The 25359-nt window shown below is 33.3% G+C and overlaps 3 protein-coding genes across 4 annotated transcripts in view; all 3 read left to right on the top strand.

The window, feature by feature from the left end:
* The window catches only part of LOC130636267 (zinc finger protein 626-like), a 57999-nt gene extending 55900 nt beyond the window's left edge, over nucleotides 1-2099 (top strand). Inside the window, exon 14 of one of the 2 annotated variants that reach the window (XR_008982250.1) lies at nucleotides 541-558. Coding sequence is in view for 1 of the 2 variants with exons in the window: in XM_057445930.1 (XP_057301913.1) it covers nucleotides 541-1077 (537 nt within the window). In the remaining variant the exon portion in view is untranslated. Of the gene's footprint in view, nucleotides 1-540 lie in introns of both variants that reach the window. The other variant, XM_057445930.1, reaches the window with a different exon arrangement.
* Nucleotides 2100-10290: 8191 nt separating this feature from the next.
* Nucleotides 10291-17085, top strand: LOC130636270 (cytochrome P450 2U1-like). Its single transcript, XM_057445937.1, has 3 exons — nucleotides 10291-10488; nucleotides 11836-11907; nucleotides 13587-17085. The coding sequence occupies exon 3, from the start codon at nucleotides 13592-13594 to the stop codon at nucleotides 15029-15031; it is 1440 nt and encodes a 479-aa protein (XP_057301920.1). The 5' UTR covers nucleotides 10291-10488; nucleotides 11836-11907; nucleotides 13587-13591; the 3' UTR covers nucleotides 15032-17085.
* On the top strand, nucleotides 15202-23723 carry LOC130636952 (putative leucine-rich repeat-containing protein DDB_G0290503). Its single transcript, XM_057446803.1, has 20 exons — nucleotides 15202-15267; nucleotides 15439-15594; nucleotides 15819-15877; nucleotides 16532-16686; nucleotides 17335-17470; nucleotides 17642-17666; nucleotides 17852-18198; nucleotides 18278-18356; nucleotides 19022-19116; nucleotides 19225-19267; nucleotides 19521-19648; nucleotides 19721-19799; nucleotides 19882-20033; nucleotides 20785-20947; nucleotides 21348-21428; nucleotides 21652-21797; nucleotides 22011-22174; nucleotides 22484-22561; nucleotides 23063-23195; nucleotides 23494-23723. The coding sequence occupies exons 1-20, from the start codon at nucleotides 15202-15204 to the stop codon at nucleotides 23621-23623; spliced, it is 2415 nt and encodes an 804-aa protein (XP_057302786.1). The 3' UTR covers nucleotides 23624-23723.
* Nucleotides 23724-25359: the final 1636 nt, after the last annotated feature.

The following is a 25359-nucleotide window of genomic DNA, read 5'->3' as shown; positions in this document are numbered from 1 at the left end:
ATTGCGTTCTGCCTGCCGATTTCCGCAATTTTTTAAACAAGAACCGGCATTTGCTATCATTTATTTCACATTTTGCCTCACAGTGACTTTGTATGGTTACTGTTTGTAATCTTTAATTCTGCAGCTTCAAAAAAACTGCCCATTCGCAGTTTTTAACTCAATTAACATTGTACACAATTGTCGTGGTCCTATTTTGCAAACTATAATTCGCAATCTTTTTTTCTTAAAACCCTGTCACCGTTTTATTATGTTCATCCACATCAAATTTTTAGCTCGTCTTTTCTTGCCTTTCGAAGACGGTATAAGCCTGGAAAGGCACGGCATAGCCTTGTATTTCTCGCAGATACCTGTAGACAAAATGGTCAGGAAAATTTGCTGGTTAAATTTATGTTTTTTATTTTTCCATTATAAACTAACATTCTCATTTTTTTATTTTGCTGGATAACTAAAAAATGTTTTGTTATAAAGCTTGCGAAAAATCTAGCACTACCTCCGATATGCTGTGGTAAAAAAATAATAAAATTTCCATTATCTCTTCAGACTGATGAAAAGCCGTATAAATGGGATGATTATGGAAAACCTTTCAATCAGTTGAGTACTTTAGAAACACATTCGAAAATTCTTACAGACACGAAGCCGTATAAATGTGATGCGTTCGAGCAAATTGTTTCCCACAAAGGGAAACAATTTGCTCGAACGCATTATTTAAAACGGCATATGATAGCTCATTCAAGTACGAAGTCATTTAAATGCAATGTTTGTGGAAAACAGTTTAGTTGGGCGATTAATTTGAGAAGACATTTGAGAATTCATACTGGTGAGAAGCCCTATAAATGTGATGTTTGTAAAAAAAGATTCAACCAATTGAGTACTTTAAAGACACATATGAGGATCCATACTGGTGAGAAACCATATAAATGTGATATATGTGGAGCAAGATGCAGTCGGGCAAATAATTTAAAATCACACATGAAAAGTCATACTCGTGAGAAACCACATATTTGTGATGTTTGTGGAAGAGGATTTAGTAGGTCGGGTTATTTGAAAATACATATCAAAAGTCATGTGAAAATATAATATATGAAAAAACATATATAAAAAATTGTACTAGTGACTAATATGTGATGTGAATGAAATTAATCTCGAAAAGCCAGTTTAGACTCGATGCTAGCCGTATTGATTTGAATGTTTTTATCGACTTCACACTCACCAGACGTCATATTTGTTTAAGTGGTTTGTAGTTTAAAAACATGAGAAATTGTACTGATTATTTCTATGATTGAGTTGGTTGGAAATTTTTTATGTTTTTCTGCTCTAAAGGTGATCCATCGACGTAATTTTTATATGGATGCCATTGTACTATGGAAAACTGCATTTTGCATATAAAGCCTGATATTGTATTTGTACTTCATAATGTAAATCTTATTATTCGTACACTTTTGTCATTTTCGCCAAACTTTAACTTTTCAGTTAATTTGCTTTCTTTGTGAAAAAATAGATTTTTTATCAGTAATACAATTTCCTTAGGTTAGAATTGTTTTTGATAGTAATACTTTTTAGTTTAAATACAAATAAACTGTACGTGCATTCGCAGTCACCAGGCTAATAATATATCTTTTTTTAAACTTCTCAGATTATTTTATTCAAAAATCCGAAATAGGATCTTTTCCGAGAAATCTTCTGGACTCTCTCGTCACAAAAATAACTCTTTGCAAAATGGTCTCAAACCATATTGACGTAAATAACTGCTTCCGGCAAATTTAATATCCGTGAGGTACCTAATTTTCATGAAGTTTCTTTAACAAATATTTAATATTAAGAACACCCAAACTAACGACTTTTTTAAAAGACAGTTAAAGCGGGTTAGTTAAACATGATTTTACAATTATTTCATGCTATCTATAGTTAACTCACAGCTCGAAAATCGAAGTGGTGTATCGCGGTTATGCTATTTTTTATTTTTCTTTCCATAACCATTCTATTTTATTTTATGTGTGTTTATTTTTACTTGTGAATAAAGAAGAAGGGTATGTTGTACTTTTAATCATTTTGTTTTATACAAATGTTTTACCAAAGATAGTTTTTGTTCCTTTTTTTCATTACATTTATTATATCCTTAAAATATGCTTTAACTGCAATGCAATTCATATAAGAGCACTAAAATCAGTAATTTAGATTTAGCATAGCTAGTCTGTTATACGTTTCTTCGGCCGTCGCGTTGTCAAGCATTTTCTATTTCTCAGTTGTTTGGAAAACCATGACAAAACAAACGACTTATGCTGGATGTTTAGACATAAAGATCTTTTCTTGTACTTTTTATTTTCCAATCGCGTCCCCCTTCCCCCCCTCAATAACTTTTCATAGGCTTGTCCAAATTGAATCAAACTTACCATACTTATAGTACGTCACAAAAGGAACAAAATGGCAGCAATGAATTTTTACTTGCGTCAGGACTTTTTCCGTGACGTCATCAAAAGCTCGAAATTTGTTCAAAATGCCACTACTTGCTTAAAAATCAATTACTTTAGTTCTAGAGCGAAAATCCGTTTTTGCCGATTTTCGAGTACAATCCGAAAAAAAGGAAAATCGGATTATTCACGTGACCAAAACAGGCACAAATGATTCTTCTTGATGAAACAAAGTTTTGTTGTAAGTTTCAAGTTCTAACGATAATCCTAACAAGAGTTATTATATTTTCCCCATTATAAGGGTTTCATAGAGATTTTTAGGGGTAGTTTCGAGTGATAACCAATATTTAAACCTCTGAAAGGTAGGGGACTTAAGAATTTTACATGCAGGTGTCTAATTGATAAATATTGAAACTCAGTAAGTATTGTAGCCATGCATCATGGCAATAAAGAGTTATTAAAAAAACCGTCAGGGGGGGGGGGGGGAGGGGGTGGAATCTGCCCCCACAACGCCGGACAGAATTGGGTTAACATAAAACTAATGCTAGGTACACACAACAGAAATAAAACTATACACACACTACAAAATAAACACAATCTTGTGAATCTTCAGTGATATCTGCAAGCTGGCATTGTTTTGTCTCAGCAGCAGCAACATGGATCCCCTTGAGATAATATCCTAAATCTTGACAAAAACTAATTATAACATTTTAATCAAAATATAGTTTATGTATTGGACGTACTAGTTCATGTCGATTAGATGTAGTTTTCAGTGACACTGATCGAACCAGTCCGTCATCGTCTGGAAACGTGTTTGTTATTCTCGCTAATTTCCAATCAAAACGATGTTCAGATTCGTCTTTCAATATTACCATATCGCCAATTTAAAAACAACGTCGCTTGCCAAACAGCTCGTTTTTGGAGAGTTTACAGGTAATATTTCCTCCACCCTGATCAAAATTCTTTCGCAATATGCTGGATTCGTCTCCATCGTCGCCGACTGTAAAAATTAGGATTGTCAAAAACACAAGGTGGCGAAACAATAACGTTTGATTTCATAGTAAGCATATTTGATGGTGAAAGGGGGAGTGGACTATCTACATCGTTTAATCTTTTGCACGGTTTCAAGAGGTCTTGAATTCACAATGCCCTTGACTCTAGCTAGCAATGTCCTAAAGGATTCGCCTTTCAGGATATGACTATGCGTTCTTAAATTTGACGCTTCCAAATTCCACCAAAGTGACTCACTGTTGGTGGATTTCTCTTCCAATTGAACCAATCTCCTCCCTGTAATTGAAGGAAGGTAGATATTTTATCGTCATCCATAATATTTATGGCTTTCTTGAACTCCTTTTCACCTATAACAAAGTTACTTCTGTTGTCACACTGCAATGAACGTATATTGCCTCGTCTAGAGATAAACCTTCTCAATGCTTGAATGAAAGAATCAGTATCAATTTTATTTTTAGATTCAAGTGTATGGCTCTGCTCAAGAAACAAGTAAATAAAGCACCGTAAATAAAGATCTTTTCTTCCTTCTCTGATAATGAGCGGACGAAACAGATCTACTCCACAGACTATGAAGGGTAAAGTTGCTTTAAGTCGGTCGATCGGAAAATCGGTCATCCTTTGATCTGCAGTTTTTCATCCTAACGATCTGCAGGACACACACTTTGATATCAGATGACGAACAAATGAATTACAATTGATAACCCAATATCCACTCCGTCTGAGCTCATTGATTGTAAAACCTCTACCTCATGTCCGACATCTTCATGGCACTTACGCACAATCATTGTTGTTGCATGACCATTCCTGGGTAGAATAATGGGGTGAACTGTCCCATATTCTTCCATTGCACTTCCTGATAAACGTCCACCAACTCTCAGTATTCCATCGCAATCGAGAAAAGGAGACAATTTAAACAGGGAACTTACACGTTTTCCCACTGGTATTGAACCATCTTCGGTGCTGGTTTTTTTATAACAGCTATTTTATCAGCAAAGTTCGTATGTTGTACCAATTTTAAGATGACCTTTTCGGCTTTTTGCAAGTCTTCTATATCTATATGTCGTTTAAGATTCACCCATTGTAACATAGTAGCAACGAGTCTCTTCAACTTCATCCATTTTGATATTCTTGATTTTAGTCTTAACAACACGTCGTCCTGGATAGAGGTACGGTTTACCTTGTCTCTTTTTACTTCAGGATCATTATCTGCCACCTTTTGAAGGTTGTAACACTTGATGGAGAAATCCAGGTCCAGTAAACCATCTTTGGTTCTTAAAATAACTATTCATGCTTAAACAACGAGAAGCATCATCTGCTGGATTCATCTTTGAATCAACATATTTCAACTGACTAATAATTGAATGATCCAAGATAGTTCTTACTCTATTGGCTACAAACAAATAAAACCTCTTACTCTCATTTTTTATATAGTCCAACACTAATGTACTATCAGTCCAATAATACTCCTCTATGTTTTGAATTTCTAGTTCTTTCTTCAAGAAGGATCCAACCTTTATAGAAACTGTGGCTGCTGTTACTTCCAATATGGGTGTGGTTATTGATTTAAGAGGAGCTACTCTCGCCTTTCCCATTAGCAAACAGCAATTTATCCTTTGAGACTATCTTTGTCAGATTGAAGCTACCTGATTTGCACAACTCTTTTAATTTCTTTAACAGATTAATGGCAAACGACGAATTACCGCACGAACATTTCATCTACATAGAAGTTTTTCAAAAGTGTACGAATAGCTTCTATGTATCATCTGTGACCTTGTCATTATCTTTAGCTGTCTATGTTAATGCAAAATTAGAGCAACTTAGTGATGAAGCTGCACCAAACAAGTGTACCATCATTTGATATTCACACAACGTTTTATCAAGGTTTCCATCTGGCCACCACAAAAATCTTAAGAAGGTGCACTGTTCTGTTGGAATGCGCACCTGATAGAACATGGCTTCATTATCAGTAATAATGGTTATTTCATCCGTTCTGAATCGATTTAGTACCCCAACTAACACATTTGTTAGATCAGGTCCTTGTAACAGCTTCTTGTTTAACGACATTCCTTTTGACGTAGCACTGTAATCGAAAACAACCCTTATTTTGTCTGGTTTCATTGGATGATAGACACCAAAATATGGAATGAACGAAATTTTTCCTTCCAAAGGATACAACTGATTGTACAATTGTTGGTGTTGGTCTGGCATAGCCTTTCTCGAAAAGTGTTTTTATAAAATCTTTGTAATCATTTAACATCTTTACACTAATTTCCTTTTTAACAATTTCATCCGTTGAAGTACGTGGAACTTATTGTTGATGAAGGTTACATTATCTTCTCTAAAGGGCAAAGACAGTTGGCAATATCCATCAATCTTGCTGACATTATTTTCCATAAGTAAAAATATGAAATCTTCTTGTGACATGCTATTGATGATAGAATGATCTTCTGTTTTATTGAAGTCGTGTTGATACATTGTTACTGACATATCAGTCACCGATTGATCTATAACCTTGCTTGGAATGCAAAAGTAGTGTGAGCAAACTCTTGTTCAGAATTATTTTTCACAGCTATCCTATTGCATGTCATACTTGATGTACTTTCTTCTGCTATGGGACCCATGATACATCAACCAAGTTTTGTCCTATAAGCATAGGAACTTCCATCTTTACTGGCAATTACTTTCTTGGCTTCTAATGCCAGAGGGCAATTTCAACCAATCAGTATCCCAATTTTTATGTTTTCACCATCTTGCGGCAGGTATCGCTGAATAGCCTCCAGGTACTTCCATTTTTTAATCTTTTTTTTTTTTTTTTTTTTTTGGGGGGGGGAGGGGTGGCACCTCTTCTGTAACAGGGGGTAACTTTATCCTTGATTTTTTTCCATTAATACTTGATGCATATAAACCATCAACTACTTTGCACTTGCTTGACGTTTCTCCATTGATTTTCTTGATCGAAACCATCGTCTCATTACCATCCACTGCTAGTTCCTGCATCACTCTTTCACTAATAAACATCCCTTGGCTACCATTGTCTAATAACGCATGTGTTCTTATAACACGTGAGTTGTTTTTGTTGTGTAAGCTTACAGGTACTACGCACAGGCTGATGACACTAGCATTTAAAGATGTACAACCACTTTTAACTGTTTCTTTCTTTTCTTTAGAATCAGACTCGTCATTCAAGTTTGAATCATTGTAGCCTTCAGATTCATCTTTCTGCCTACTATCACCTCTAGACTTTTTGTTTTCATAAGGTTTCGCTCTATGAAACCCTGATGGAAGTTCTCCCTTACACACACTACAAGTTTGTCTTTTGCTACAGTTCTTTGCTTAATGCGCTAAGTTTGATGGTTGATAACATGAGAAGCAAACTCTACTTTAAATACAAACTTTCTTTCATCTACTGTTTTTCTTAAACATGTAACACAATCATCAAGGTCATGATCCAGTGAACATAATGGAGAAGTACTTTTGGTTGCTGAAGAACGAAATACCTTCTTTTCTTTCTTAGATGGTCTATCTGATGCTGTCTGTGTCTCTATGTTTTCCTCCCTTGAACGGAGTGGGTCAGAAATGAGATCAACTTCTTGTTATAGCAACTGCATAAAACTTTTTAATTTTGCTTCTGCGCCAGTAGCCTTCCTCACTTTTAGAGCCTGTCTGTTCCATATGTCTTGCAAATAGATAGATAACTTTAAATGCAAGATCTGAATCAAGTCTGGACCATGATACCAACTATTGCCACTGTAAGTCATTGCAGTCTTAGACTTTAATAAGAAGGTATAGAATCTGCTAAAACTGGATGAGTCGTTAGGCTTTACCTACTTTCACTAAAAAAGTGAAAGTGGCTACTTTCACAAATGCAATTCTTAACAAATGCAATTCTTAACAATCCTTAACAATTTGTATGCCTTTACGCTCAGTCTGTGTTCCTGTTTAACTGAAGTTGCAATAACGTTTTTTATTCAGAAAAGACTACTACACCTATATGGGTATGCCACATTGTTTACATGTACTAAGCATTTGGAGTAACATTTCTTTTGAACTTTCATGGGGAAACGAAACCAAAGGCAAATCTGAGAAAACTTTCGCATGTTCCTTATCACAACATAATATACTGTGAGTTCCTCTTAAAATATCGAAAATATTACGGCTAATAGCTGGGTGAAATGTCAAAACTATATGAACCTTGCCATTAGATTTGTTCTTATTATTCAAACCACTCAACGCTGTTTCTCTGTCAATGTCTCTAGCCCGCTGCACTTGTGAGTTGACAAGATCTTTTTTATAGCCTCTTTTTACTAGCCATTTACCTAAGTCAAAAACCCTTTTTTCAAAACATTCATATATCGAACAAATCCGACGAAGACGAAGAGCTTGACTAAATGAAATACCCTTCTTGGTGTGAAACGGATGACACGAAGAAGAATGAAGAAACTGATGAGTGTCAGTTTTTTTAACAAAAAGGTCTGTAGAAAGCCTGTCACCATCCTTAAAAACATAAACATTCGAACTAAAAATTCGATACCTTGGCGCGAAAAATTGTATGTAAATTTAATGCTAGGGTGAATAGAATTGAGATACGTAATAAATTAGTGCAATTCCCCCTCCCCATGTTCCCAAAATTAAAAAAATATCGTCAATATAGCGCCACCATACCCATGGTTTAAGATAATAATTACTAATGGCATTGCGTTCGAAATCATCCATGTATAGAATAATGTTGTGAAATCCTTAGTGTAGATTGCACTTATGGGTTTTCCACGTCTCAGCGTCAGCGAGATAACAGAGGGTGTTCCATTATATGCTCTTAGGCTCTCCTACTTTTTGCAATTTTTAAGGTAATTAATTTTTGAAATTTGACGGCCTTTTTAAGTATATATATATATATATATATTGCATTCGACCCCCTCTTACAATACTTTAACTCATAAATGGACACCTGGATAGTTTATCATTGCATCCTCGAAGCGGTCAAGCTATGTACAGCTTCATCAGCTCCAATCAGTGAATATAACAAAACTAAAGCCATATAGATACTGACGGCAAACAACAATGCTAACTCCTTATTTTTCTAAATGCAATTGTGTGTAATGTAATGCAATTGTTCAAAGAGCTCAGCCAAGCTTGGCAAACGGCGATGATAGTAATATCGTAAAACAACTTTAACTTTGTGGTATTGCTGGGCAAAGGCAGTTGCAAAATTAGATCTATCTTAGATTTCACTGGTGCTACTTCTTGTTGATCAAACATCCTAAACAAACTACTTGGCCTACCATAAACGAACATTTTTCCTTCTTTAAATCGTAAACCACAGTCTTAATCACTTGGCCAGTTTTTCAAGATATGATAATGTATTAGGGCAGTCTCTCCTGGCTGTTAAAATGTCGTCAACTGTAAGACGTGGACTGTGAGTTAACCAACCTTTTTTCCATTTCCCGTTGAAAAATTCCTGACGCTGAATGCAGGCCATATTTGAGTCGTGTTAAAACCCTTTATGTGTGTCTACGGTAAAACATTTCCTTCATTATTCATCTGAAGAAAGTTGTTGATGGGTATGGCTGAGATCAACGAGGTCCAATTTATAGAATAGTTTTACAATCTTTGGCACTGGGTAATTGTCGCCACAATTGCTGACGATGCCGTCTTCTTTTGCGATTGATACAATAGGTGATATATAACCAACATATTCATATACTTCATTTTTACAAGTCTGTCAAGTTCTACTTCAATAGCAACAAACTGAACATTCTTTAGGAAACTTTGGTGTGGCTTCAAGTATTTTTCATAGCACGCAGCTCCAGTCGGAATATACCATGAAGTTTGGTGGAACAACAATAGCTAGTTGTTTCTTCGGTTGGTCGCACTTTGCTGATACCTCTGTCATTGCAAATCTGTTCGCTGACCTCTCCTTAATATATGTGCAAGTTGGATTTCATCGGTTTGATTTGCACCTCTGTAAAAAACAGAGGAAGTACATAATTATCACTGACAAAGTTGTGACGGTGTTCACTTTTCAAACTCGTTTTGTTTTTAATTTAGAAGCTAAATATGAGTCTGTTGCTGTTATAAAAACTAATTGTCTTTAAATGGTTGCTGCTTTGATCAGATTATTGTTTCCAGGTCAATCAACTTTTCGGTAGGCAGTAAAAAATCTTTTCTCATATAAACGCAATTATTTGTAAATGAGTTCTCCGTCTAAGGATACTCGGATAAGCTTTACTCAAAGTCCACTTTGGGACCGCTCATGTCCAGTCAAAGCGGGCTAACTTATTTTGTCACAAGACAACGCTGAAAAAATATCACAATAAAATCGTATGATGAAAGGATTCGATAATCTCAACCTCAATAAGCAATTTCTGAAGAATGGCGGGTAATAAACGGATCACTTAAAAGGTGCAAGAAATTATACACACTTTAGAACCATACAGACGTATAGGCACCATGTTTATGAATAATTAATTTTATGATAAATTTGCTACTTTTTATAACAATAACTTTCCTTCAGTAATCTTTTTAGCGGTAAAATAAGCTATGGTCTGTAAAAAATATATAATATCAGTAAATCGAAGGTTTGTTTTGACAAGGAAACAAAGACGAGGAGGTGTATTTGTTGAAAAAATGATACGTTACTTGCTTTAAGAAGTCTTTGTTGTTTTTAAACTGTTGTTTAGACTTTATGTACAATAAACTGTTTCTACGTAAAAATTTCGAAGGATATAGCTAGCTAGCTAGTTCGAAAGGTTTAGAAATTTTTCGGTTAAAAGCAAGGCAAGTTGAATTAATCATGGTATCCAGTATATGTGGAGAACTTTTCTGTCGTTTTTAATTATATTTGAATGCCCCATATTAAGATGATTTAAGTTGTTGTTTTTTTATCAGTAGTAGTGATCATAAACTTTTTCCCTGCATCTTTAGCTTTTTCATGTAAGTCACTTAAGTTGAAAACCAAAAGCCGTTTCGTAGCCTTTTTAAAAAGCGTTTACACGTGCCATATCCACACGGCCCCAACAAAGATCGCTCATTCGAGACCTGATGATGGCGGCGAAATGACCGCCTAATGATGGTAAGGGACCTTTGTTACTTTGTTACAGTTGCTTTTCAACCTTTATCTATTCCTTACAAACCAGGATGAACACTACTCTTATAAAATGCTAGAAAACTGCTTTTAGCTAGCTAGGGTGTCTTGAAATGTTCCTCAGGAGAAAAAATTACTTAAAACAAAAAAAAAAAGACCACCATGAAAAAGCAGTTTTCCTGCAATTTTTGTTTTGTTTTAGAGTTTTGGTCATAGATTTGCTTGAGTGACCATTGATCAAAATGTTCTCAAATCTGGTTTAACATGAAATTTTCTAATCCTTTTCAACAAAAATGAATAACATAGCTAGCTAGCTAGTGTATATTCATATTTTTATATAAATTGAGTTGCAGCATGTTTTTATTTTGCATCAAGAACAATGGACACGCACGCATGTGCACAGGTATATACAAAATATTAACAACAGACTGCAACAATCAATATAGTTAAGAAGAAACAATTCCAGTTAATAATATTATATTCCTAAAAATCCATTATTAGCATAAAGATTCAATTTGGCTATGTGGTCCTTCTTTTCTTACCTGTCAGGATGCATGTGTATATATGGAACTTTGTAAATATTTGCAACTTATTGTCTACATTAGTAAACGTCTTATTACATGATTTTACCTTTCTTCCTGATTTTCTCTTTACTGGCAACACTGGGTGGCTATGATATTACCTTCTGAGCCCGAAGTTTACGGTTTACTATGTAACCATTTTCACCAGTACCGTTTGCTCTCCTTCACAAATCGGTTTCTTAATTCTCTTCATCAAGTTTTCCTAATGTTGTGTCTGATTTTTGAGCAAAAAAAAGATGGCGATGTTTAAAGCAGCCACTGGCTGCATCTGAGACAAGTCACCAAGTATATATATAGACAACCACTTAAAATATCAATGTCATTCTCATGCTGAATGCTAATCAGAAAGGATGGATTCACAATTTTACAGTCACTGGCATGACTCAGCCTGCAGACTCTCAACATCATGGCTATCAGTCGCTAGATCGGCATTAGAGCTGTTTGTTTAGATAATCACATAGGAAGGCTATTTGCTATATTTCAATTTAGCATCGAAATTTATGGAAACATGCAAATTTTCAAGTTTATAAAAGTTCAACTGCCTCCATTAGTGTCCAAACTTTCATCTTCTATAATGAAATGACCATGAAATTATTTCAACAGCAACAGCCAGAAAATCAACATTCGAATAACAACATTTATGAAAGTTCTATAAACAACAAAAATTAGTTAAACTCTGAAGTTCCTATTAAAATTAGAGTACTGCTCTGTGTAACTCTAACTATGTTTAGCATTTTAACATAATTTTTTTTAGGTCAATGACATGCAGCTTAGTCATTTCTGAGTGGCTGTCCAAGCTACAATGACGCAAGTAACACAAGCCAGAGTAAGCGAATTTGAGCTATGATGAAAAATAGTGCTGAATTCATTATCAGCTCTCAAAGTTTGGATACTGGCTGTACTGCCGTATCTTCAGATTTTGATTGAGCAGAACATGTAGAATTTTACACTTGAACTGAGCTCTCTTTTTTGTATTTATTTCTTATATATATTTTTTATGTTATTATTTTTAGTACTGTGAATGGTTTTCCCTGTGGGGTTTTATTGTAACATTACAGAAAGCTGTCAGCTAAAATTTTTTATTAAGTTTTAAATCCCATGTTATTGTGTCATCAGCAAAAATTAAGAGGCATTTTGCCAAAAAAATTATGTTAATCATTTCACCTTTATAATATATATATCTAATATAATATCTGCTTTTGTAAAGTTTGAATGCGCATCCCTTAACAGGTCTAAAATTAATGATGACAGAAAATGTCAAAATTTGCTATAACTTAAATATGACATCATAATTTATGCAGCGTAATTAAACCTGATATTCTTTGAATGTGAATATCTTGAGATCCAAAATAGCTTCTTAAAAAAATTGTTAACCAAATTTCCAACCTCTGTAATTGTATTGTTAACCAACTTTTCAACCTCTGTAATTATATTGTTAACCAACTTTTCAACCTCTGTAATTATATTGTTAACCAACTTTTTAACCTCTGTAATTATAAGTATAATTTTATACCTGAGGTTCCCCTTTAAGGTGGTAGTAACAGCTGTCCAAATAGCTGAATTATTTACTCAGTGTTTTATTTATACCATTTTTTTACTATTTTCTAAAAATATGGGCCTTAATACATAATAAAATGATATTAACTTAACACTAAAATTGCTGAGTCTTTCTATTTAAAAATGTATCATAAACAAGAAAAAAATCAGCTTCTACGAGCTCCAACTCTTTACAATTTCGTTATTTTTTATCAGCTTCTGTTTCTAAATGAACCTTTGGTTAACCCTGTTAACAGTGTGCAGATTTTTTTTGTTCATTCTTATTTTTTAACAATAGCCTTTTGTTTTTTTCAAAAGATTCTTTGTTAGCATCCCCTGCTGCATCGAACACTGTTAAAAGAAAAATATTACCATGTCATGGCTGCATGATTCACCAAGCATGTCTGAAAATTTTACAGTAAAACGAAAATACTATCGAAAGTTAGAGCTTGTGCAGTATGGCATAATAAGATTGTCTTAAATTTCTACGTAATGCGCCATCTTTGTTGTTTCTCTTTAATAACTACGTCATTTCTTTCTGTACAATTTCGCAAGCGCGTAGGCTTAAACTATATCCAGGGAACTAATTAATTATTCATGAAGTGCGGGACTTTTTGTTTGAAAATGGAAATGCGGCGATTGATGATGAGGGCAAGATTAAATATGAATTACTTAGCAGAAATCCTGCTCAAAATAAATTTAGGAGTATAAAACAGGACTGTGACTATGAATATCCAAAATATATATATCTCTTTGAAGTTAAGAAATTCCAGTCTGCACCTCAAAAATATTTTTCTTAGTGGTTATAACTCTGGCACTTTATGTGAGAGACTGCAGTTTGTCAGCGCAGTTTGGCAGTGCTTTTATATGGACAAGTGAATGTTACCATAGCCCCAGGTTTACCCAAGCCATGTGACGCAAATAATTAGATAATGTACTCAATAATTTATTTTATATTTATTAATATAGACAAAATGATTAGTTTTTGGAATGGATTTATAATTGCTACATTACTCTTCATTGGATGGCTTATAAAATCATTTTATCGGCAACGGAACCTGCCTCATGGACCTATGCCGCTTCCAATATTTGGAAATTTGCTGATATTGAGGAAAAGAGCACTTCAGACATTAAACAACTTAGCAACTGTCTATGGTTCAATATTTACAATATGGCTTGGCCGAAAACCAATAGTGATTGTGAATGATTATAACTTAGCACAAGAAGTATTGAGTAAAAATGGTTTGAAGTTTTCGTCACGACCAGATTTTATGAGTTCTTTGCTTACAAGAAACCGAAAGCGATTTCCCTTTATGGATTATTGCCCAAGCTTTGTAAACAAGCAGGCCATCTGCAAAGATGTTTGCAATGCAGATAAACTCTTTCTTAACACATGTTTAGAAATTGAAATTAGGCAATTAACAGAATTGTTAATGTCACAGACTGCTGCAAAAGAGTTTGATCCTTCTGAGATGATCGAAAAGTTTGCAATTGATTTGTTAGCTAGAGTAGTGTATGGAATGGAGACAGATATCTTATTCAGTGAATTAAATTTACCTGGCCATCATGATTTTGTTACGCTGTCAAACACTACCAAAATGTTGCCCTGGTTGCGACTGCTTGGTATGCAAAGATATCGAGATTACCAAAAATTTATGCAAAATAGAGAACGCAGATTAAAAAGTTTATTTCAAAACTCAAGAAAGTTTGGTGATAGCAATGCAATGATCAGAAAAATTTTAAAAGCTTTTATGGAGGAAGCCAATGAACAACAAATAGAAGATGCTGAAATTTTGTGTTCTGATTTATTTATTGTGGGAGTTGAAAATCTTGCAGCTGCCTTGAAGTGGATCCTGCTATACTTTGTGGTGTGGCCAGAAATCCAAGCCAAAGTGCAAAATGAGTTGGATGATAAATATGGAAAGACTCGAAACTTAACAGTGGAAGAAGCCATGAGTGTTCCTTACTTAAAAGCTGCTGTATTTGAAGTTTTGCGTCTGAGTTCACTAAATCCGTTATCATCAGTACATATGTCTAATGAGTCAGTTACTTTAAAAGGTCACAAGTTACCAAAAGGCACATGTGTTTGTGTTAATTTAAGTGCAATTCATACTAGTCCAAAATTTTGGGATAATCCATTCGAATTTCGACCATCAAGATTTCTAAAGAACAATGAAGGTGTTGTAATGTTACGTGATATTGGTTTAATAAAAGGATTTTTGCCTTTTGGATCAGGTTTTAGAAAATGCGTTAGTGATGAGTTATCAGTTAAGCTAATGACAACTATTATCGCAAATCTTACTTTTAATTTTGATTTCAGCATTCCACCGTGGAATATGAAACCGGACCTGGTAGGTACAACCAGTTTTATACTTGTACCAAGGCCTTATAATGTGACAGTATCTTCAAGATAATTTTTTTCATACACATTTTTTTTAAATTGTCAAAATTTCAATTAAGTCTGGATTTACAATTTTTTTAACAATTAGCCTCAAATGTTCTTCTATTTATTGTTTTGAAAAGTCAGGAAATATGTGGTAAGATTGACAGGTGATGATTAATTTCTTAGGATTAGAAGAAATAGATGTTGAATTTATTTAATTTATACGAAGAGAAAAATTACTTTCTAAAATTGCACTTACCGGGTGCTGTTTGATTAAGATTATTTTCCATAATGGATTGTAGCTATTGAAATTAGAGATCATGTGAGAGAACTGCATTCGATTCCAGACTTTTTTCAAAGTGCTAAGGGGGTCAAAAACCACACCTTCCTGTTGTTGCCTCATTAATTTCCTGGAGTTAATTCCATTCTTATTCTAAGATTCCTTCAGAAAACTATCTTGCAATTGCTTTATTATATTGTCTACCAATTGTTTTACAATTGATCCCTCCAACCACCCTGCAAATTTCACTCATTGTTATCCCTTTACTTAATGCTCTTAATGTTGAAGCGGCTCGTGCTATGCACAGAAAATGTGTTTGTATCATACTTTTTTAAAACACGTCCTTATCTTTGGATTGCTTGATACATGTTGCGTATTACTGTTGTGTTCCATCACTCCATTCTTTGATGATGACGTCAACCACCTCTGAAATATTTTTGCCAGAATAATGGTTGTTTTTTGTAGTGTGGTCTGTCTCTCTGTCAGCTCTGAAAATTATTCATTTTTTTTCTTTATGTTTGTGTTTGTTTTACTTAAGGTTTTTAATTTGTTTGATCACGAGTTTCTTTTTGTTAAATATGTTTCAAAATATCAATTGTGAATTATGCTAACTGTTATTCAATTTATTTAAATGGTCTTTGTTTTATGTCCACTTTCCCTAGTCTTAAAAATGTTCTGGGATAAATAGGCTGACATAACAGCTTAAGCAATGTAATTTGGCAATGGATGCTGGCAAACAGAAAAACATATTTTATATCACCTCTTTTTACCCACAGATATTGCAATGAAAATTATTTTGTAAAGAAAGTAGTATTATATGCACACATACAGTCTCATAATGACCACTTTTGGGATTCTTAACACTTTAATCTGAGATAAAACTATCGATATTGGTAACTAAAAGGTGACGAAATATTTATCTTTTTTAAGAATTCTAAAGCTTATAAAGATTACGTATTATGCAAGAATGCCAACTGAAATTTAAAGGAAGATGAAAAATGTGTCTATATTAAGGAAACATAATAAAATTGTGGTAAATAATTGCAACTAACACTGATTTTTTATCGAATGACAGTGCATTAGGATGGTAGTCCTTCCATTAAAAAAATAAAATCAATTTTATTTTTGAGTGATGTCACCATATGAGTCACCATAGCATTAAACAAATACAGATTCTTAAATAATTTACTTGAGATACTGTAAAGTTGATTTACTTAGATTATTAATATATATCTAATGTGATATAATCAGGTTGTTTATGAAACAACTGAAGCATATTGGGTTCAAAGGTCCACTCCTGTTCATTTTTGGTCCAGAAAAAATACGCAACCCATTAAACCTTGTAACGACAAAGCATTTACTTTATTCTTTAATAACACCAAATCTTTGTTCTTTTTGTGTAAAGGGTGTGTCGGGATTGAAAGAAAAATTTCTTCAATATTTTCTGTTTGTTTTTCTTCAAAAATATGGAAGAATTTTGCACAGAAATTTGATTTTGCACATGGAAACGTATACTTTATGAGAATGTAGTTTCTTTCAGATTGAAATTATGGGACCTTTTTGCGATTTTATTTTCCACAAGAGGTAATTAGTAATTTTTTATTTATTCAATAAAGTCAAATAAATTATTTAATTTTTGGTGTAGAAAGATTTAATGGTGCTATTGTATAATATATTATTTTTTCTGTTATTTTGGTTCCAAGAAGATTAAATATTTAAAATTGTCTTTTATTTGGAGTTTAACCAGGAGTAGCATAAACATTGTACTTGTTTTGCTTTTGATGGATATATTTTAAAACATTTCATAGCTTCGAATGTTTCATTTTCAAAGTTATTTAACAGCAGGCTTTCGTACCGTTCTTGCTAGAACAGGAAAAAGCTTGCAAGATTCTTTCTTATGCATGTTTAGAAATATTTTTTGAATCAATTTAAATTAAATAAACTACTCCCTAAGGTAGCACACAATTGTAAATGCAGACACATGTAAGCAAAAAGTTTTATTTGTATGAAAAATTCTTTGGCTGTGTCAGTTCTAAACACAAATTTCTCTGCAGCAATTTTGTTCTCATTTTTAAAGAAGACTCAACATAAAGCCAATTTTAGATTAAATATCTGCAAAGCAGACACCAACAACATTTGTCCTCCATGTATCCGCTTTATGGAAATTCCAGATGATGTATTTCATGAAATGTTTATGCCTTTTATTCCTATAAATAAGATTATTGCGAAATTGTTTACTGAGTTCCAAAAAAAATGCATGCTGAAAAACAAGTCAAATGAGTTCAATCTTTGTAAAATATCTTGGGGGCACAAATTTATTAAGTAAGCTTGGTTTAAAAGATTGCAAGGTTTTTTTCCTAGAGCGAAAAAGTCAGGCGTATCGAAGGTCTGAATTGAAAACCCAAGTGTTATTCTTTTGGTTATTGTGAAAAAGAAAAATGTTTTATAAAAGATGTGGTCTGCTTATGTGCAGCGATAAGGTGATGTCGTAAAAGTGAAAAACAAATAATGAGATTAGCTTGTTTTACAATGAAAATCTACGAACATCTTTCATCTATTTATTTTCAATAGTTAAGAATGAATAGTGAATTTGATAAATACTTATCTGCTAACTATAAAAAACAAGATGCATCAATACCAAAGAGAAAGAAAGTTAGCATCAAAGAGAGCATTGCTGACATTGGTGAGACTTTTTTAAAGTTTAAGCGTGTTTTTTCGTCTCAAATTTATAACCTGTCTTGTTTATATTTTTCAGAATGGAAAATAGCAAAGTGTTGTTCTGATATTAATAATGGAAACATTCGTAATTATCTTCTGTCATCTCATTGTAAGAAAATCAGCGAAATTCTCATGCAAGTGGATGCTGTTAGTAAAAGAATATCTCAAAAGTATGATAAGCATAAAGAAATAATATCAAAGTAAGGATATGTAGTTTGTTGCGCTTCCCTGTCACATGGTATAATTATTTGTTTGACCTGCGTTAAATTTTACGCTTAGATCTTCAAATAATCCAACATTTTATACAAGACAATTGCCTACAGAAAGTTTAGCAGTGCAATTAGAGTCGCCATGTATGGTAAGTTTTTTTTTATTGAGTTTTATTTTTATTTTTGTTTGGTTACTATCGTTCTGGCAAGGATTGTGTCCTGAATTGTAAAAAATTGTCACTAGAGAAGCATTTTTTCTTTATTGTTTGAACCCAGTCTCTTTAGTTTCTTAACATCGGTTAATGGTGTTAATGGTGTATGGTTACAACAAAATTGAATTTGTTACTATCACCTTGGTGGCTATAAAAAATTTTACGCTCAAGTTTATCAAAAAATATTTTTACTACACTTTTGCAAAATTAGTAGAGAGGGCTTCTTTCACATTGACTCAGCTTGAGACAAAGCCTTTATACAACACATATCACTTAATAAAAACTCTGTGTAGCCCTTTTTTTGCCAGACCAGCATTTGTACAAAGTGAAATATTAAAACAATTGGCCCTTAAAAAACGAATTCATGTTACTTTTTCTTCAAATATATGGGTTTAGCCATCTTAACAATTAAAATCTCATAAGGTTTTATGAAGTAGTTTATGTGTTATTCACCATTTACTTTATTTACTGTAACTAGTGTATTCTTCAAGATAAATAAATTGCTACTAAATGATTTTTTCAGACAAAAAGCACGGAAAACTGTTAAAAATGCATTAAAATACTTGCGCTTAATCAGATCATACATGTACAGTTTCTTGTAGAAATCTGTTCGGGAAACCTGTGAAGAAATCTCCACATATTTTTATAATGAGTATTCAAAAAATGCTGGACTAACAGATACAGCAGGTGAAGACAGGTATACAATCAAAACCTATTCATATTTGTTGCAAAAAACATATTTTCCTAAAATGAAATAATTATTTTTCTGTGTGTGGGTGTTATAAAAGTAACATTTTTCTTGCAGCTGCAACGAGATAAGTAAAGATCAATTATGGAGCAAAGCAGAGGTGACATCTTTTCTCTATGATTTAGCATATCTTCTATAACCAGAAAAAAGTTAAAATAGGTTCTATCATGGATTTTCTTATTGCAAAGACGTTTTTATCGAACGATTTCAGCTTCTAATAAGCAGTTTTTATGATAATTTTTGCAATAATGATTAATGTGGTAAAACCAAATAATTTCACGTGTAATGATACGCGTCGTTACGGTGCTAGAAGTCGTTTGTTTACTTTATCGAAAACAGTTTTTCAAATTTAGAATATCATGCATACATTCAATCCTAATGAAGTGAGCCAAAGTATCATTAGTAACATAGTACAATCGACATCAAATCTAAACATACTTTCATCTGGAATTGATTTAACGAAAGATGCTTGCGACTTACGGTAAGTTTTCACATTGTATTATTTTTTGTTATATTGGAAATCCAATAATCTGAGAGCTTGAACTTTTTCCAGGTTTAAATTTGAGACTGGTAAACTGAAAGACATTTCTACAACGCCTGCTCTACTGCAAACAGTTCATCAACTTATTGAGGTAAAAAGAAAAGAACCCTAGGTAGTATGATTGAATTTCACATGGTTACTTTTATCTCCCGCTTTTTCTTTGTATCTTTCAGGAAAGTCAGGTAGCACATTTTCAGCAATTTCTAATCTCGGAAGAAGCAAAAAATAATACTTGGGAATTAGAGAGAAAACTAAACTCAATTAACGCTCAAATAAATGAAATACTGCAGCAGAAATATGATGATGTAACAGCTAAAAATATGCGGTAGGTGTTGTCTGATCTTAAAAAATAAGATTCTCTTTAAGTTAGCGCATTAGTTACAACAAGAAATTTCAGAAGCTGTCACATTCACACTGTTTCTTAAACGTATGCAACAACGTTAAGTCAACACCTCGAGCGTGTGAGGCACGAAATATTAAAAAAGTTGCCTAATGAATATATAACTTACAGGTTGCCATTTTTAAGCATGCCAAACGTAAATATCTCTTAGAAACAAAAATGACGAACAGAATTTTTGTAGACAAGTTTAAAGGTTTTTTTGTGAAAAAGCTTAGTGAAAGTACATAAACTTTGAGTCGAAACTAGGTAAAAACTTTCATAATTAATTCCTGCATATTCATAACTTTGAACTTTTAGCTATATCTTTTTTTTTCTGTAACGAAACAACGAATAAGTTTTGTAACCAAAGCTAAATAGCCCCTGCATGTATTTTATCTTCAATATCGAGCGTGCAGCCACTCATTACAAGTAAAAAATGGCAAGCAACAAAATTTTGCTGTCTTAAGCAAAGCTTATACTTTGCTGTGCAGTGTGACAGAAGTTCACTTTTTGGAAGTAAAAAGTCGAATCATTTTCTTAATTTTAGTTCTAAAATTTGTCTCCGGCTTCTTTGTACAGTACCTTAAATGATTGACTGAGTACTGCTTTTTTCAAAATCGCGTCTCGAAAGCAGGACTTCATCACCTAATGCTAGAGCTATTAAAAAAACTCTTAGTATTAATGTTTTGTTTTTTAGAAATTTCTACTCCTTGCAGCAAGAACATGGTTCATTACTCAGTTCTTTGAACTGCCTTCAAAGTGAGACCAAAAGGTTAAGAAAAGAAAAAGAAGAAAGAGAAAATGCTATGGGGTTGTTACTTCAAAAGTATAACAGAATTCAAAGCTTTAATAAGACAGTGGTAAGATTTAAATAAAATTTACGGTTCAACGATTGTTTCAAAGTTAGCAGAGGGGTCAACCTCCTCCCCCCCCCTTATTTTATAAATAGCCCTCTAAATCTCACTCTTCTTTTTTGATTATTATTTCGAGGTTAAGCTAATATCGTCCTTATTATCCTAATAATTTAAAACTTACATTCAAAAAAATATATGGAACCTACCAAAAACCAACAAATTAATAATTAGAAAAGTTCGCAATTATTCCTTTTTTCAAATTGGAGATTTTTGATGAGCCTTGACTAGCCTTGTTTGTTTATGCGTGTTGTGCAGACTTGTTTTGATTCTGTCACCTCAAAGAAGAGTCTCAATTGCGGCGTTATTTCAATTCAACCCCATTGCAATTTTAAATATATATTTTTAGCATGCCAAACAGACAATTATACAAAAGCTGATTAAGAATAATGGTGGATCAAAGTCCAGGCTTCAACAACAACAAAGAGATGTGAGTACTTGGAAAATGTGTACATGAGAAAGCTTCATCTCTGTTTAAACAACTTTTCGACAGGGATTCTCTTTTCAGACAAACTTAGTATATTGCACATTATATAAATCACAAGATAAAAAAAATATTTTTTTCTTAACAAGATGGCTAGTCCTGTCCTAGGTGCATGAAGTGACTACCAGTTTCGGCTGTGCAATGTCGTTATATTAAAATTTTTTTCTAGATTATAATCGCAGCCGAAGAAAAGATTTTAAAGCTGCAAAATGAAGTTCTTCAACTCAGCGAGAAGTACCAACAACTATGGATTGAAGAAGTGGAAAAGTTTATGGTTGTTCCCATCCAAAATTTGATGTCTTCTCGCATTGCAAGGTATTTCCCATCACGCAAAAATAAAATTACACGACGCATCAATTTTTTAAAACGTATTTTCATGGAAATTTGAAAAAAAATTGAAACAACTTATAAAAGTAGCATTTAAAAATGGAATTTCTGTTTCAAGTTGACGCAGAACGAAGATGAAGACACTTATTTTTGTAGAAATTACATAGTATATCATAGAATTATATTTTATTATTTTACCAGTAATACAAAGGAGCTAGTTGCTGACCTATCATTAAACAGACTGGATCCTAGTTTCAACCAACCAGGAGAAAAACAACTCAACACAATTCTAAACAAATTTGGCATACCTTCTTACACGTCACCGGAAAACATCATCCCGTGCATTGCGAAAATCAAACATGAATGTGAGTGTTGCTAAAGGATTTTCATTTCTCGCATCACATCATTTTATTTAAATGCTTTTCGGGAAGAGGTGTATAATCTCAACCTCCAGATAGAAACACAGAGTTTATTACACGGAGTTTCTTATAAGAAATGACATGTATCTGATTTGCTCTTGTAAAGAGATTCCCATAACTGCTATTGTTAAACAATAATTTTGATTTTTTTGCTTTTGCAATAAATATTCTGAACATAAAGCCGCATGTTGTGAAATGTACGCTATAACTTGAGGTATTTCCTATATTTGCGTACAATTTTGTTATTTTGTTTAGTATACAAATCTGACCACGACGTTAAATTTTATGAGCATGAAGTGGAATCATTGAAACAAACTCTTTCAACAGCAAAAGGTAAACTCCCGATACAGCATCATCGCAGCAGATGTACTTTTATAAATTAAAATAGGTTTTTTTTTTTTTTTTTGGTGGGGGGATATTATAATATCATGGTGGAATATGAGGACGAGGCTGTGTTGTGTTTACGCTAAGTTGTTTTCATTTGTAATTAAAACCAGGCTAAAATTATTTTCAGCAAGACCTTTAGTCTAGGATGTACAAGTTTCCATTTTACCTACAGCAATTTTATCGTAAAAATATTAAAATAAACAATTTTTCGGTCAATTCTTTTGGTAATTCAGAGGAAATCAACTGCGTTATTATCCCTCCTAAATTGATAGTTACACTGGGTAAAGAAATTTGTAAAATGCTAAGCTAAACTAAGTTTGGACTGAAAAATGTAAAAAAAGGCCGAGAACCTTGCAGTATTTAAATCCTATTTTTTTCTTCAATTACAAAGGATTGCGCTTCCCCATATTCATACTTTTCTTAATAAAGATTTTCTGCTTCCTTTAGATATTCATACGCAGTTGAAAGGAGGAGGAGATGAAGAAGCACTGTCAATGGTGCCGTCTCTGAAAAAAAGTAAAGCAAAATCGTCTCAGATTATGGAAGAGTGTGTCATGTTCAAAAACTCAGCACAAACATGGTAGTTAACACTTTTAGTTTATTTACAACATGTTTCTTCCTTCACTGATATTGGTTTCATTTAGTAAATTCAAAAGGCCGAAAAAACGATTCGAATTTTTTGACTTTATTTAGTGTTTGTATGAGAGTTTGTAGGAAATTCTGGCAGGAGCAACGAATTTATTGGATTCTAGTCAAAGACGCTCGAACAAAATTCCAATTTACTTTTACTGTAATTTACTGTTTTTTATTCCAAATTGGGTTTGTTTATTTTATTAGTGTTGTCTTTCAACTTGACTAAAGTATGTTTCTATTTTTAGGTGGGAGCAACCAGCACAAACAACCGTACCTTGGATAACAGAGGATGGGTTGAATTTACAACAATACCTTGATCAGTTTTCAAATCATGCAGATATGATCAGGAAATTACAACTCGTTGCGCCAAATTGAACATCAGACATTTTTCAAGTATTATTACGTCGCTGTGAATAAAAAGGAAGTTAAACTGAGCAATATGATATGTGGAAAATATATAAACTGAGCAATATTATATTTACAATTGTTTTTCACTTACTTTTCCAAAGGCCACCCGCGCGGGGATGCGGGTTCTAAAATTAGATGGTGTCTCATTTTATAAAGAAGCTTAAACTATTTGTGCATAACAAAGCAATCTTTCATGAAGTTCTGATTCGTTTGTTCTTGACTTGTATCAGTTTGCATACATCCAAATTCATCCGAAATTTTGATAATATGATACAGTAGAGATCCGTTAATTGGGGCCATCAGAAAGGGTGCAAATATGTGTCCGATGTTGGAAAAATTCGACTTAACGTTTTCATGATAAATGGCTCATCAACAAGTAATTAATATTGAACTGAAGTCCAAGATTAAGGATACTGTAATGTATATTTTATGTATAAAAGAGACGGGTTAACGCTTAAAAAAGCAAGCAAAAAAATTTTTTTCCCGAGTTTTTAAATAAAAAACGAACGACGCGCATTTTTGAAAAAATGTGGCAAAGCATTTTGCTAATGGTAGTGCTCAGGTGATTAGGATTTTCAAAAGGAATTTAAGAATACGACTGTGGTATATATGGACCATACGTGAAAAATCAATAAATAAATTCCTCTAAATGTAATGACATACAACCGTTCTCACAATTCTCCTCTTGTAACTGTCCGTGCAAGGCTGAATCTTTGTTAATACATATATTATCTTCAATTAATAATCGATGGCTTGGTGCAAAGCAAAACGAATGTCCTGTCGAATTTTAAATAGTTTTTCTCCGTTGCTTAGTGCGCATGCACGGTTTCTTCCGATTCTAATTACCAGAACTTTGGTTCTGCTAATTAGAAACTTTATTTCTGACTTTTCGACAATACGTCGTAGATGCCGCGAATTTTCAGATGACTTCTTTGTAACTTGTTATGTACAGGTTTTTTTGTTTTTACTTTTAGGCCTGTTTGGGCCGTGTATTCTACATACATTCTTGTACATATTTTGTGGGATATGGCATCGTAAAAAACTACTTGGGTTGTAATAGTTCTAAATGTAATTAAGCCTTTAAAGAAGAAGGGAATGAGGTAAACACGGTTGCAATATTTTGTTGATGACGGGGCACACTGTTGCTGCGGTAACTAGCTAGCTACCAGACGATGATAACTGACGCTCTAAAGGGAAATTTCTGTAGCTTTTTCGTACTGTGGGAAAGGTTAACACATATTACTGAATGTATAGCTAGTTGGCTGCCAATGATTTATATCATGTCATGTACTAATAGCTAACTATTTTACATAACTCTGTTTTTAAAGGTAAACCCCTTTTAACATGGCTATCAATAGGTGCCCTGTTTGCTATCAATAGGCGCCCTGTTTTCCCGACCTATTTCTTCAATTAGTTTAGATAAGTTAACAGGATTTCCAAGAAATGATATACAAACTTCTGTGGTGGCAGTAAAATTTTTTGCATCCGAATAATACCAGAAACACGTGGAACACCTACCTGTACATATTAAATTGTTTACCTACCTATGTTTATATCTCTACAGGCTAGCTGCTATATGTTCTATGAACTTTGGAAGTAACTTGAATCTCTATGAAAATTTTTGAAGATTTAAGTTTTACATAATTTTTTTAATTTTTTATGTTTGGTAAAAAATTTTGTGAGATAATCTTTTACTGATCTCA

This window comes from Hydractinia symbiolongicarpus, chromosome 3 (genome assembly GCF_029227915.1).
Source record: "Hydractinia symbiolongicarpus strain clone_291-10 chromosome 3, HSymV2.1, whole genome shotgun sequence".
In the NCBI taxonomy this organism is placed as follows: domain Eukaryota; kingdom Metazoa; phylum Cnidaria; class Hydrozoa; order Anthoathecata; family Hydractiniidae; genus Hydractinia; species Hydractinia symbiolongicarpus.
Note: the sequence above shows the minus strand (reverse complement) of the source record. Positions and strands in the feature narration are given on the sequence as shown.